Source organism: Tasmannia lanceolata, unplaced genomic scaffold (genome assembly GCF_043159265.1).
Source record: "Tasmannia lanceolata isolate RefF3 unplaced genomic scaffold, GAP_Taslan_0.1 ptg000012l, whole genome shotgun sequence".
NCBI lineage: Eukaryota > Viridiplantae > Streptophyta > Magnoliopsida > Canellales > Winteraceae > Tasmannia > Tasmannia lanceolata.
The window spans coordinates 28034341-28049598 of NW_027518689.1; the positions used below are offsets into that span (position 1 = coordinate 28034341).

The 15258-nt window shown below is 38.7% G+C and overlaps 1 protein-coding gene across 2 annotated transcripts in view; it reads right to left on the reverse strand.

The window, feature by feature from the left end:
- Positions 1–3949: 3949 nt before the first annotated feature.
- Positions 3950–15258, reverse strand: part of TPR10 (ankyrin repeat family protein) — a 55149-nt gene continuing 43840 nt past the window's right edge. The window contains exons 7-13 of one of the 2 annotated variants that reach the window (XM_077391265.1): positions 15007–15104; positions 11851–12000; positions 11586–11639; positions 10756–10857; positions 5265–5435; positions 5082–5161; positions 3950–4189 (exon numbers count right to left, since the gene is read on the reverse strand). In XM_077391265.1, the coding sequence (XP_077247380.1) occupies positions 4135–4189; positions 5082–5161; positions 5265–5435; positions 10756–10857; positions 11586–11639; positions 11851–12000; positions 15007–15104 (710 nt within the window). In that variant the 3' untranslated portion in view covers positions 3950–4134. Of the gene's footprint in view, positions 4190–5081; positions 5162–5264; positions 5436–10755; positions 10858–11585; positions 11640–11850; positions 12001–15006; positions 15133–15258 lie in introns of both variants that reach the window. The other variant, XM_077391264.1, reaches the window with a different exon arrangement.

Below are 15258 nucleotides of genomic sequence, written 5' to 3' on the forward strand. Positions count from 1 at the left end.
GCTGTAGCTCTTTTACTACTTTCATGCTTATTTTAGCTTATCATATCTGCTCATTATCATTGCCATTATATACTTAGCTGTAGCTATGCATGTGTTTGTTTACCGTTTTCCTAGATGTGTTGAGATAGGACTAGATGTGATGAGTTAGGACTTGTTTGTTTTTCTTTACCCATCCCCGGGTCATGCACGGTTAGGTAGATATTTTCTCAGGGATGTTTATTCCCATTTCACATGATTTTAGCCCGAAACTCTTCAAAAATAATAAAAATTACATAAGAGACCAAGTGCGCTCCGGCAAGTGAGGTGCTTAACACCTTCACTTCTCGTAACCAGGCACGGACCCAATTGTTTCTGATTTTCCATTGCAAACAGAGTATATTTTTGGTTCCATGGCCTATCCATGGATGGTGACTCTTTCATTGTTTTAGGTACGTCTTGGTTCGAGGCTTCTGTCTCCGGATCAAGAGGTATCTCTTATATTGCCACTCATATTGTGAGGGCATCTTTTCGAGAGTTCCTTGGTAGAGCTCTCCTTCATGTGGAGATCTAAAGGACCGACGAGGACTCGTTCCTTGCCGCTTCTCTAGATCGAGGTCTACAACGCTCTTTTGTGTTAGATGCCCTAATCAATTGAAGAGACTGATAAATAACTTATTAAAATATTTATTATGCTTCAAAGAAGAAGAAAGAAGGGTTTCCGGGTAGAAAACCGGAGAAAAATAGTGTTCTTGTGTGAATTGGGAAAACCCAAATTGTGATTCTTGGACGTCTGAAGGGTCTTTCGGACGCCCGAAGGGCAAGGGTCACGCGCTCGAACACCCATACTCAAGAATTCCCGAAAGGGGAAAAATCTCAGAGGAGCCTGAGGGTGTGGCTCGAACGCCCGAATGCACTATTTGGGCCAAAATTTTAAGAAGTTCCGGTCAAATTTTTGGGGGGTATAGATCTGCCCCGGGGGACTTAGATATTAATGCAAAGTGTTTATTAAGGGTTAATATGGTTGTAGGTACTACACAATGAGCGAAGAAGTTACTTCGTGGGAGACAAATCAAACCGATACCACAGGTGAGTAGACTTGTTCTACCACATTTATTCTACATATTGAATATGATTTATTATGCAAGATTATGCATGTTCTTGAATGATAGTGATTGTGTTAGTATACACAAGGGTCAATATTCACAATATAGTATGACTCCTAGTTCGGATCTACTATTGCATGTATATGCCAGTTAGACTTTATAGTCACAGTTTTGCATCAGGACATGGTGTTGTCCGAGTGAGGATGCAACAGTTAATGTCCTTTGACAATAAGTGCTTTATATGATTGCTAGTATATGAGACTTTTTCTAGGCCGTCGAATGAAAGTCACAGATCAAGCCGTAGTTATAACCTTACGCAGTATTTTTGGAGGTGTAATCCCATACGAGATCGTTGGGATTCGGCTTCCTACAAGTTAGTAGGCAGGTTCTGTTGGCTACGTAGTCTAGCAGTACTGGTCTCACTACACTAGGCATCAGGCGCAGTTATAGTTACAATTATAGTCACAGTTACAGATACAGTTATGCATGTTTATGCCAGTTATACAGTTTGCTAGCTAGATTGCTATGCCAGTTACAATTATTGCATAGATTGCCAGCTATTCTGTTTTTATTTGATTGATATCATGTTTTTAGTGTATACATATCTATTTCACTGGGCGTTAGCTCATTCTACGAATTCTATGTTACAGGTGGAGAACAATAGATGCTTGATTCACAGGCTTGGGAGCGAGTAAGGGCGATAGTTTAGGAGCTTTATTATTTTTCAGTTATTTAGACAGTAGTTTTAGTTGGAGTGAACATCTAGTTATTTAATTTGGTTTATTTGATATAGTCCATTGGACATGAGATTTTAGTTTTCGCATTGATTACTTTGATGGTGAGTTAATTAATTAGTTATTGTTTAGTAGCTCTGTTTATTACATAGTTCCAGTGTGAATGCCTTACATATTCGTGGTTGATGAATATGTGGCGTTGTTATGTGCCTAGACCGGAAACTCGGTTTGGGACGTGACAGAAATATTCTATTTATGGATTGGCAAGTGATAATTAATTCAGGTTACTGATATTGGCACTACCATATTTTGTTAATTGCACGAATTCTTCTTGTCTTTTCTTTTTTATTTAGCTTATGACAGTTTTTCGGAACAGTAATAAGCGTTGACAACTGTTTAAAGTATAAAAGACATGATGAGTTCATACCATTATCAAAACTTGGTAGTGCTAATATCAGTAGCTTTGAATCATTGAGTCTCCTTTTCTCCCTTTCTTGTTTTTCCACTTAAATCTGAACAACCAGAAAAGTTTGTTTTACAGCAGTTTGCATCTTGTTATTATCTAAACAATTCATTTGGTTTTCCCTGCCTTGTATAAGCCTTATAAGCCATGTTCGAAAAATCTACATAGGTTGATCATAACCGACCGATATATTTGGTGAAAGATGAACGGGTCAGAAAGTTCAATAAATAACAGTATAAAAACCATGAGGAATGCTAAACTCAAGGGTTCCCTTGCAAAAACTGGATGAAAGGGCCCCCATTGGTGGAATGCTACCAATGTGCATTTAATCTTCTCTGACTTTTACATGTTATAAAGAACTTTGCTGATGTGCCCCAATGGGGATGGCCTTCATCCCATTTTTGCAAGGGCATCCATAAAAAATCATTACAAATCAAAAGTTAGGATCATCCAATGAAGAAGGTTTTTGAGACAGGGTTCTAAAGTAAAAACAAAACCCTTCCTCACCTGTAGTTGTTTGAATGAGATCGATTGTCAATCTGAACCGTATAATCGTGATCTGGCATGATCTAACAGTCAGATAAGCCTCCTGCAGTGATCAAGTGCCAGTGAGAAAATGGTGTTTTTCAAACAGAAAAGACCCCAAGTGGTCTACAAAAGGATCAGAAACACACCATTTGCAGACGTATACAAATTTCCATTGTGATTGCTCTACTATGAGTATTCCAAAGCCTTTCCACTTTAAAGAATCCATGATAGAAGCAAATAAATGAATGGCTTAGATCTTCCGATAGCTAGGCCCTACTTTACTTTCTTCTGCCCACTTATTTTCAGCTTGGCCAAAGTATAATTTCTCCTTTTGTGGGCCTCCTCACGATGGAGCCCACACCAACACCCACACATGTGTGCTGGAATTGGTCTAAAAGTAGGGCCCACTATTGGATGAGTGGCTAAGCACTGAACAAACAATGGGGGCAATTTTGATAACCCTGCAAAATCATTTCAATTGAACAATCTTAGATATCCAATTCTCACCTTGATTAGCAAGTGGGTCCAAGTCCAATGCTGAACGTAGATCTCATTCGCAAGATCGTGGCATGCGGAGAATCAATGGCTCAAGACATCCAAATGTTAACTTTTTTATCATCCTGGATCTAGGGTTTAGGATCATGGAATGAGTGTGGCAGAGTAGGTTCATTGGGCCAGAGTTGTGATGGCCAACAACATTCACCAATCATCCTTCATGCAAACTCTGCTTTTTGAAAATGATTTTTGTAGTACTTAAATCTTGTGGAAGGGATTTCAGATTCGGCTTGCGACTAAGACCATGTAGGTCACACCTTGATATTTGATATCTAAAATATCTACGATCTCAATTACAAATGCATTTCCCACTGTAAGGGTCACAAATTGATCATTATCATTGACCCAGATGATTTTACGGCTAGCCGAACTTGGAAGAAAAAAAGGGCAGTGATACTTTGAGGCGAACCTGTATGATTATTACTAATGACACCTTTTAATTAGTTAACCCAATGTCAGTAATCGCGCCTTTTGCTTCTTGAAATGTCTAGTGAAAACTTACCAAGCGATCTTATCATTCACAATGCAAAAATAAGTTGAAAATGCTTCTTCTAACTTACCAAGAAACATTCTATTCACACACCCAATTTGAAGACTCCTAACAGGCTTTTATATTTTTTTATTTTTTTTTTGAAAGATAACAGGCTTATATAAGTTATAACAGATTACATTGAATTTCTTGGCATTTGACATGGGAAAATTGTCATGTTCTTTAAGACTCAGTTCTTCAACATTCATGATAGATCTTTCCTCTCTGTAGAGCTTTAACTCACTATGATTTTTGCTGCTCAGTGGCATGAAATTTCCTCCCAGCTTCAACAGCTTCTCTGTAGCAATGGTAATCATGCAAAGATATATAATAGAGTGAGAAGGAAAAACACCAATAACTGAATAAACATTATTTGAAGGTCTAGTTGAGTAATGCTCTAATATTCTATTCAATCCATTCCACAAACCATAGTTTCAAAACCCAGCTCCTAGCATGTTTTGTGCATAAGCAACTAAATTTTGTATTTAGCAAATGTATACAGCTATAATATTCAGAAATGACATTCAGATCAGGCCATCAAAACATGTTAAATAGAGGGCCATTATCAAAAAAAGGGAATGTAGATATCATTTCCCTTCCATAATTTTTATTTTTTAATGGGATTTGCTAGGAAATTGTGCAGAAAGCCATTTCGCGGGTGGCTGTTCTCTCCTGCAAAAGCCAGCCGCGAAATGGTTTTCTGCGAAATTACCTAGCAAATCCCGTTTTTAATAGTATCATTCATAAAGATATTGAATGGTATTAGCTGATTAAAAAATCCTCCATTTTGCAAAACCTATGAACTGAACATGTACGGTATAATACCCAGACGCTCCCTATGTATCGCCTGACACAATAAAATACTCATGTGACGGATACTTCATGGATACTTCTATTGATCAATATAACTAGCCCATTCAAAATACCATTCAAATAAAAAAAAACGAGCCCATTCAAACATGTCACTTTCTTTGAATTAACTAATACGCTTTTTGCTTGTCAGTATCAAATATTTGTAATTATAATTTTGATTATGGAAGTCTTATAAATGCTATTTTAGATTTATTATTAATTACATCTTCCAAGTTAAATCTAGTTAAGTATTATATTTTTTTTATCTTAGGACATTTTGTGACTCCAATATCCATGGCCAAAACCAGAATTAGAAAAAGAAAAGGTTGCATCATAACCTGAAAGCGTTTACGAGCTCCTTATTTTCAGGGTCAAGTTGAACACCCTCATAAAAAGCATTTGCGGCTTCTTCGAACTTCTGCAATGTCAATGAGGCACAGAAAACTTCATTTCACAACCAAGGAGAAGGAGACTTGGTAGTTTAGATTAATAGCAGCAAAGAAGGGCAAATAACAACATACTTGTAATAAACGTAGAGCTGCACCTTCCCTGTAGCATGCTTTTGGCCAGTCTGGTCTTAATGCTCTACAAGCTTTGGCATCAGCTAAGGCTTGGTCAGCTTGTCCCAACCGAATCCAACAAAGGCTTCTATTGGATAGTAATGTAGCATCATTTGGGTCCAGATCAATTGCCTGCAGTTCCATCACAGAAGTTTTCAGCCCAATGATTCTTATGGTTTGAATATCATCATAAATAATAAGATATTTAATGTTTTTTTGAGAAAAAAATGACCATTTTAGCGCCCACTTATTTGCAGAAAGTAGTGGAAGCTGTAACTTTTGGTGGGTATTAAGCATATCAATTGAGTCCCACTATGATTAGCAAGCAGGATAAATTTTTTCTCTAATACAACTCGACTAAGCCTTTGTCCCAAACTAGTTGGGGTCGGCTAATGAATCCTTTAGAAAATTTTCATGAAGAAGGTGAAAGGATCTACCCGGCTCAAATTGACTAAGTCTAGTTGGGTTCGTCTCCATGGATCATTTTCTTCCATTCTATCCTATCCAGGGTCATGTTCTCTGTTTTATTCCTAGTCCTCGAGCCTTTCCTCACTATTGCTACCCAAGTTGTTTTCGGTCAACCCCAACCTCTTTTTACAAATTTTAATAGATGAAAAAAATAATCTGAAAAGGACACAATGGAGAGGAACCAGGAAAATGGTATCTACTAATACTAACAGCATCATAGAAAATATCTTGATGCCAACTAATTCATTTACCAGATAACCAATTCATCATTCCATGACATAGAAATGATTCTACATTTGATCCTTGAAGCTAAGGGGAGATGAAGATAAGATTAAGATATTGGAATGCACCACAAAATGCTGCAAACAAAATATCCCTTGATACGGAGCTGTTAACTATGACGAATATGCTAACTATGTATATTACGCCGAAAAGAAATCACTTACGAAGGGGATACATTACTTACATTTATAAATGAAAAATCGAGATCGAGTGATATAATGCAAGGTCTTCCAAACGTGGAACGAGTGTTAGAAGTGCGTTCAATTGATTCAATATCGATGAACCTAGAAAAGATGGTGGAAGGTTGGAAAAAACATTAAAAAAAAAAAAGAATTATTGGAATTCCTAGGGATTCTTGATTGGTGCTGAACTAACCAGAGTGTAAAGCCGTATCTCTTTGGTTAATAAGATCCAAAAGGTTGATCGATCCCAGGGGTGCAAATCCATAATAATTGTTGAGAGAGATTTAGAGAAGAGAAAAAGTGAGTTAGAGATAATGACTCCCCCTCACTAAATTATTTATATAAGTGGAGGATGTACAATAACAATAATACCCTAATGAACAATAATTATTCTAACACTCCCCCTCAAGTTGGAATGTATAAATTATACATTCCTAGCTTGTTACAAATATCACTCAACTTTGCTTTACTTAATGGCTTTGTGAACATATTAGCCAATTGATCTGTAGACCGAGTAAAGACAATACAAATTTCTCCTTTCTGAATCCTCTGACGAATGAAGTGACAATCGACTTCGATGTGTTTGATGCGTTCATGAAAGACCGAATTTGTTGCAATGTAGATAGCAGCCTTATTATCACAATACAACTGTGAAGGAGACGTAGATACGACCACAATCTCAGATAAAAGCAATCTCAGCCAGATAATCTCTGTACTCGTGTGCCATCGCTCTGTATTCTGCCTCAGCACTAGACTTGGCAATGACATCCTGCTTTTTCCTCTTTCACAATACTAGGTTACCTCCTACAAAGGTACTATATGCAGCAGTTGATCTCCTATCTGCAGGAGACCCAGCCCAATCAGCATCAGAGAATCCTTCAATTCGCATATGACCATGTCTCTTGAATAACAGACCTTTTCCAGGTGCACCCTTTAGGTATTTAAGAATCTGTATTACTCCATTCCAATGTGAGGTACGTGGGGAGCTCATGTACTGACTAACCACCCCTACAGCATAAGATATATTTGGGCGAGTGCCTGTAAGGTATATGAGCTTACCTACTAGTCTTCTATATCTGCCCGGGTTTTCCAACAGATCTCCTTCCTCTGGAATTAGCTTTACATAGGGATCCATACGTGCAGATACAGGTTTTACTCCAAGGTTTTTTGTGTCTTCTAGTAAATCCAACACATATTTCCTCTGTGATAGAGATATCCCATGAGCGGAATATGCTACCCCTATCACAAGAAAGTATCAGAGACGGCCCAAGTCTTTTGTAGCAAACTCTTTTTGTAAGAAAGTCTTCAATCTCTGTATTCCCCCTGAGTTACTACCTGTAATGATGATGTCGTCAACATACACAATCAACAGGATGCACCCTGCATAAGACTGATGACTGAACACCGAATGGTCTACTGCACACTGTCTAAGTCCAAAGCGCATGACGGCCTCACTGAATCTACCAAACCATGCTCGTGGAGATTGTTTCAAGCCATACAATGATTTCTTAAGGCGACAAACAGAGGAGGACATCTCCCCCTGAGCAGGACACCCTGGAGGCTGCTCCATATAAACTTCCTCCTGGAGGTCGCCATGTAAAAAGACATTATTGACGTCCAACTGATGTAGGGCCCAACCATTATTAACTGCCATGGAGAGTATCACTCGAACTGAAGGAATCTTCGCAACTGGTGAGAATGTCTCATGGTAGTCAACCCCAAAGGTTTGAGTAACCCTTGGCAACTAGACGGGCCTTCAACCTTTCAACTATCCCATCAGGTAAATATTTGGAGAATACCCAACGACAGCCTACCGGGCGAGCACCAGTAGGAAGAGGAACAAGATCCCATGTCTGGTTCGATTGGAGTGCACCCATTTCGAGATCCATAGCAGCGCGCCAGCCTGGATGTTGGAGAGCCTCCTGTAACGACTACGGTAAAACAACAGAAGACAAGGACGACACAAAGGCTTGGAAAGAAGGAGTTAGACGATCATAAGAAACAAAATGAGAGATAGGATGTGTTGTAGAATGAGATCAAGTGTGAGATGCAATAGGAGAGTCGGAAGCAATGACAGATGAGGGTAAAGAAGATACCTGAGTAGGCAAGTCGGGGACCTCGACATATGAAGGTGATGGTTAGAGTGAAGGAGGTGGAGGTCCATCTTTCTGCGGGCGTCGCCGATAGTGTTTGGTAACTAGTGGTGGATCCACTGGAATGGATGATGATGGCGACGGATCTGGTATTGTAGGAGGCTGTGATAGTATCTGAACAGAGTCAGGAGTCAAAGAGATAATGGGGCTTGAGGGTACTGCTGGTGGCAGTAAATCCTGATTGAAAACTCATGTTAAACTTTAATGCATGTGTCTTCTTGTGCAGTTTGTAGGTCTGTATGGTGACTCTTATCATTTTCTGTTCTCTTTTCGTAAACTTCTGTGTTCAGCCAATTGGAGATACATTTGTCACACTACTATCTTCATTCTCCTGCATGAACTCCTTTTTTGCCTTTTTTCCTGTTGTTTTCTTTGCTCAACTATTTTCTTTTGTCATATTTTGCTCACGTGGGTATTAAATTTAACAGAGAATTGCAAGTGTGGGCAATATTTAAGTCACCCTAAAATCTTCCATGGCTCAGATGTATTCTAGGCCTTCTTGAAAACTCGCTTCGGATATGAAACTTTGCGTGTTCAGAGATACCCTGGTAATTCCCAATAAGATGGCTTGGTAATAGATCGGTGATCTTTTCTTCCAAAGAATGCCTTGTTCTTTCTGCTCGCAACAATCCTATTAGTTCTCCGGATGAAAAAATATTTAACATTCCATCTTCTGAAACCAACAATTGATTTTATTTGACGTACAATAAGCTCTATATGCCTATTATTATTGTTAGAATAAATTATAGTTCATTAGGGTATTATTGTCATTGTACATCTTCCACTTATATAAATAATTTAGTGAGGGGGAGTCACTCTCTCTAACCCACTTTTCCTCTTCTTTAAATCTCTCTCAACATGGTATCAGAGCCCTAGGGTTTCTGATCCCTAGGGATTACCTCTAGCCTCCATCTTCTCCATCCCTAACCCTAACCCTAACCCTTATCTCTCTCTCTCTCTCTCTCTCTCTCTCTCTCTCACCTCCAACCCTAACCCTGATCTCCCTCACCTCCACCCCACCCCACCCCACCCCACGCCCTCCCTCTCCCTTCAGCCCCCCACCTCCTCCAGGTCCCTGCCCCCCTCTCCAGCCCACCCCGCCCTCCAACAGCCCCCGCCCCTGGTGGTCAGATGCAAGTTCCTAAGTCATTTTGGAGGGAGGCAGTCTTAACATCATATTTTCTTGCGAATCGTCTTTCCTCTTCTGTCCTTCGTGGATCCTCTCCTTTTCAGGTCTTATACCCTCAGCAGGATCCATTCCCTCTCACCCCCTGGTCTTTGGGCGTGTCTGCTTCGTCCATCATCTTGGTCCTGGTCGGGACAAACTTGATCCTCGGTCGAAACGGTGTCTTTTTGGGTTACTCTAGAATTCAAAAAGGCTACCGTTGTTATAGTCCTCGACTACGTCGATGGTTTGTGTCAGCAAATGTTACCTTTTTTGAATCTGAGGCATTTTTTTAGCCCTTCATCTGCTCCTATTGCAAGTCTGTTCGAAACTGAAGCCAAAATTTTCAAGTACATGAAACCTTTTCCCATCATGGAAAATTACTCCAGCAGGGTATCCCCTTTCACCAAAATTGAGTTTGAGGCAGCTCTAGGGTGTGGTTTTCCAAGAGTCTTAGCTTCTACAGAGAAATCAATACTAGTACTACATGCTTCTCCAGTCCAACATATAACGAGGAAGAGAAACCACAATGAAACATGATAAAAACACCACTTCCACTGATAAACCAAATGGTCCCATGAATTGTACTCTGACAGCCGCTTCAGATAATCTGAAAGTCCTCACTTGGAGTTCTACACTCTTCAAATGTGTGTGAAAAGAGTCAAGCACAACCAAATTATCGCATGAATTGTACTCTGACATCCACTTTGGATCATCTGTAAGTCCTCACTTGGAGTTCCACACTCTTCAAATGTGTGTGAAAACAGTCAAGGCTTTAATGCCCCCATAACATCTCCAATAAATGACTTCTCCGTCCCTTTAAAAATATCAAAGCACATAAACCTTGGAAATGAAAACCCTACAGGTCAAAATTCCTGGTGGCAAGAATGCAATCACAAAGCACTGGTTAAAGGTACCTCTCACAGCTGCTAAGGACAGCCCTGAATAACATTAAGCAAGCCAGAGACAATTTACAAAATAAAACTCATAAGAAAAACTAAAATAATTTCATTCAAAATAAATTATAGGGGTGAACCATCAAATGATGTGACAAGTAGCAAATCATAAGTTGGTGGAACTGAGTTGCATATAATCCTTAACCTGAGAACTTTATAAAGCATACAATTTGTTTAGAATTTTAACAACCATCACATTTCTGGCTTCAACACATATGCTTAAATAAATAAAGCTGTAGGACCTACCTGTGTATAAGCATCTACTGCCATGATATAATCCTTTCTCTTAAAGGCCTCTTCTCCTCTTGATTTTGCCTCCAAAGACTTCTTTTTTGCCTCAAGTGTCACCTGAGTACATTGAACATAAGGAATTGATGGAATATTTAAGATATCAGATTTACTGACTACCAATGAGTGAAGGTTTATAATCACTTACACATACTTAATTTGCACATGGGAAAAGATAAAGAAAATATTCAATTATTTTAACCAATTTAAGCAGCTTAAAATATCAACGCAAGACTTAGATCAACCACAGCTATTGCCATGTTCAAGTATGAACATACCTAGTAAAAAAAGGGGATTGATGGAAAATTGTACAGTTAAGTATTTAATAGCTTGTAGTGGCAAAGAGCAAAAGATAATATTTTAAAGGTTGTTGTTGCGCTGAAACCTTGTAGGATATAGTATCTGTGATTCTGAAGGCATAAATCAAGGATTTAAGACTTATGTAAAACTCCAAAATCCGTTACATATTATTATCCCATACAGTCTGATGAAAACCTGTTTAAGTGTATCAATAGGAAGATACATGAATTTGTTTTTTGTTTGTATCGCTAGACTACAAAACGAAATGTAATGGGCAAACTCTATCAGCATGAGATGATACCAGAGTGTGAAGAATAAAGTGAAAACCAAATTCCCCAATGCAGATAACAGGATAACAGTGTGTTGGGTATTAAGAAAATCAGCCCACAGTGGATAACTACAGGTCCAACTGAACATTTGAGCGAAGAACTCCACAACCTTACGATGAATATTAATCAACACGAAAGGAAAAGGCCAAAGAGTGGCACCTCAATAGTCTCTGCCTTATGCAAGTCTCTTTTCTTTGGCACATCAGCTTCCTCCTACAAGGGGCACAAGTCATGATTAATACAAGGATGCAGGAAGTCCTGAAAGAGAAGAGATAAAATAGTTTCCTGATATTGACACTTTCAAAAGCCTATAAGCCAGTCATGTGCAGTTTTCAGTTCACGCACTTTTGCTGTTAGTAGTTCTTCCAAAAGTAAGATTTTTTTTTTATTGGCTTCCAAAACTAAGAATTATGAATTTGAATACCTGCAATTTGCTTGCTTCAGATTGCATATGTTTGATTATTCCATCGACACTCCAGTCTGGAAGGTCTTGAACAGACGTCAGAGGGAAAAGAATCTCGACGGCTCCACGATTACCTCTTGCAGCAGCAACTTGCACCGGCTTAAGTCCATCCTGTGATAAGAACATGTTAACCTTAAAATCTACCAACCTAAACAGAGTACTCTATCAAGCCCAGGTATCACAATTATAATAGGTTCCCTCTGTCTTATCATTTAAAGTGATCACATAAAACTCATCACCCACAACAAATGAGAAAGCACAAAGATTAAAGTAGCATCTAATTTTAGGAACACAGAATCATATTCAAAAATAAAGTTGTTCATGTACAGGGGGGGGTTTAAAGGCCAAGTGGTTTGACATATATAAAAGCTATTCTAATCCCAACGTGAATAAACTTGGAAATTCCAACCAGAATCAGTGAACTGAAATCTCAAATAGGTATAAGCGCAGGGCAGCTATGGAAGCACAAGAAAATAACTAACTTGAAGAATTATGGTAATATATCTCCAGAATCTTTGACAACAAAGCTTGCTAACTCCAGAATCTCAGAGAACAAAGCATACCCTAGATTGAGTATTAGAAAGATTTAGGTTCTGTAGTTCTAGATGTTGTTCCTATTAGTTTCGTTCTTGGATAATAAGAGTGCAGCAATATATGAGTAATATTCCATAAAAGCAAGCAAAAATTACATTAAGAAAATGCTAACTGCATGCCAGACAATTGTGATAGGAGAAGGGGTAGGGGAGACTGGGTTTGCGGCTAAAGTTAGGAGGGGTAGGGCTTGCGGCAAAGAGGGTTAAGAAGGGGTAGGCGGCTAGAAGTTGGGAGAGGGTAAGGAGTTTGCGGTAAGTAAGAAAAGAAAAAAACCGTGAGAGAGAGAGAGAGAGAGGGTCTTCTCCTTGGCTAGTCAATGTCCAAACTAGGGAGCAAATTCTTCAATCTTCTAATATATTCTCAAAAATGCGCAGAGGCCTTACATTTATAGATAAAATGAACTCCTACTTCTAATAAGACTTGGACCTCTATACTATTGAACTTGAACTTCTAATCTAACCTAGTAATCCACTACTCCAACACGTATACTAACTTTAACTTGAACTTGAACTTGTAATCCACTACTCCAACACAAACTAGAACTCGTAACACAGAATCAGTGAACTGAAATCTCAAATTGGTATAAGCGCAGGGCAGTTATGGAACCTCAAGAAAATAACTACCTTGAAGAATTATGGTAATATATCTCCAGAATCTTTGACAACAAAGCTTGCTAACTCCAGAGTCTCAGAGAACAAAGCATACCCTAGATTGAGTTTTAGAATGATTTAGGTCCTGTAGTTCTAGATGTTGTTCCTATTAGTTTGGTTCTCGGATAATAAGAGTGCAGCAATATATGAGTAATATTCCATAAAAGCAAGCAAAAATTACATTAAGAAAATGCTAACTGCATGCCAGACAATTGCGATAGGAGAAGGAGTAGGGGAGACTGGGTTTGCGGCTAAAGTTAGGGGGGGTAAGGCTTGCGGCAAAGAGCGTTAAGAGAAGGGGTAGGCGGCTAGAAGTTGGGAGAGGGTTAGGTGTTTGCGGCAAGGAAGAAAAGAAAAAAACCGTGAGAGAGAGAGAGAGAGAGTGGGGCCATGGACACAAATGGGCTGATTTTGATAAAGACTTACTATATTTAGTAACAGCGAACTTACTACTTTTAGTAAGCAAAAGATTATTATTTACTAAATTTATTAAATTAGAGCTTACTATATTTAGTAATTTTGATAAAAGACACTCCAAAAGTACTTTAATGCTCCATTTTGACCTAGTGGTCATGGGTTCAAGTCACGGAAAAAGCCTCTCTGCAAAGCAGGGGTAAGGCTGCGTACATCTAGCCCTCCCCCGGACCTCGCAATGGTGGGAGCCTCATGCATTCTATAACTTAAGATACTTAAAATTAAAATACGGGGCCAAGGATGGTCCCCGTCAAGCAAAAGCAAGTGGATAAGAAGAAAAAGATGAGAGAAGCAGAACCATGTGGATAAAAAGTATACTATCAATACCGAGCTCCAAGTTCATAAAAGAAGATTTCTAATATAAGTATCTGATACAGTGCAGTTAATGAAACATAGGTCTGCAAAGAGGTAACACATGCTTCCAATTATAATAGTTTTGGAAATTCAATGCAAAAAGCTATAGAAAACTAGTATTGGATGTAATGTTATTCTACTAACTCACAATTATATCCTGGGATGATTTCCCAACAGCTCAGATAGGGGTTAATGTGCCTTGGGTAATTGATAATAAAAACTAGTAGTTCACAAAAAATCATTTGCAAATTTGACATATGAAATGGCAATTTGTAATTTATCATATGCAGGACAGAGCGGACACCTTCCATATTTCAAAAATGCTACAGATCAACGAGAACTATCATTAGTATCATCAGTGAGCTTTTATTGTATTGCTACACGTGCCTAATCGTAAGTGTGGCCATACCAACATGGTTTTAAATTTCGGTTTCAGCTAAAATTTCGGACTTATCCGAAACCGAAATTTCAGCTGAAATCGCAAAATTTCGGGAGAAATTCCATACTGCCAATCGAAATGCCGTTTTTTAAGGATGAAATTTAGACCGAAATTACAGAAATTTCAGGCAATTCCGTACGAAATTCTGTGACCGAATAAAAAATTAATAGTTTATAGCAAATTTCGCCGAAATTCCGAAAATTGGTAAATTTCGCCGGTTTCAGTTTCGGAACGTTTCGGTGTTGGTCCTCACCGAAATCCGAAATTTCGGATTTCGGTCGAAATTTAAAACCCTGCATACCAGCCCCTTGTGCTAAACCTATTCTTATAGTCTTATTTTTTTTGTGTGAAGTGAAAAAGTGAAACCTACTATTTGAATAAGCAAGATAATTTCCAGAGATAAAAGCAAATACAGTCACCATACACATATAAACTGTGCAAAAACTTGCTAGGAGGAAGCATCCAAGTACACCAAAAGTTGGTCTCACAATGAGTTCATAACTCATGCATATTCTACCAGCTCATAATAAAAAGGGCTTGATCATGTCCATGAACAAAATATAAATACTTAACCAAATCAATAAATGCCTCAAAGGGGTTGCTCACCTCATCACTGGCATTGGGATCTGCTCCAGCCTTTAATAAGCAGTTGATAATCTCTATGCTCCCATTCTCAGCAGCGATATGCAGAGGTGTTACTCCACCTGCACTAACATTCGCATTAGCACCTGCCTATATAAAAGAAAATTGAAAAGTTAGTGCTGAAATCACATATAGATGCTGCAAGCCACAAAAACAACACAAACAAGAGAAAAAGGAGATACAATGGCACTACCACAACACAGAAATATATTTACA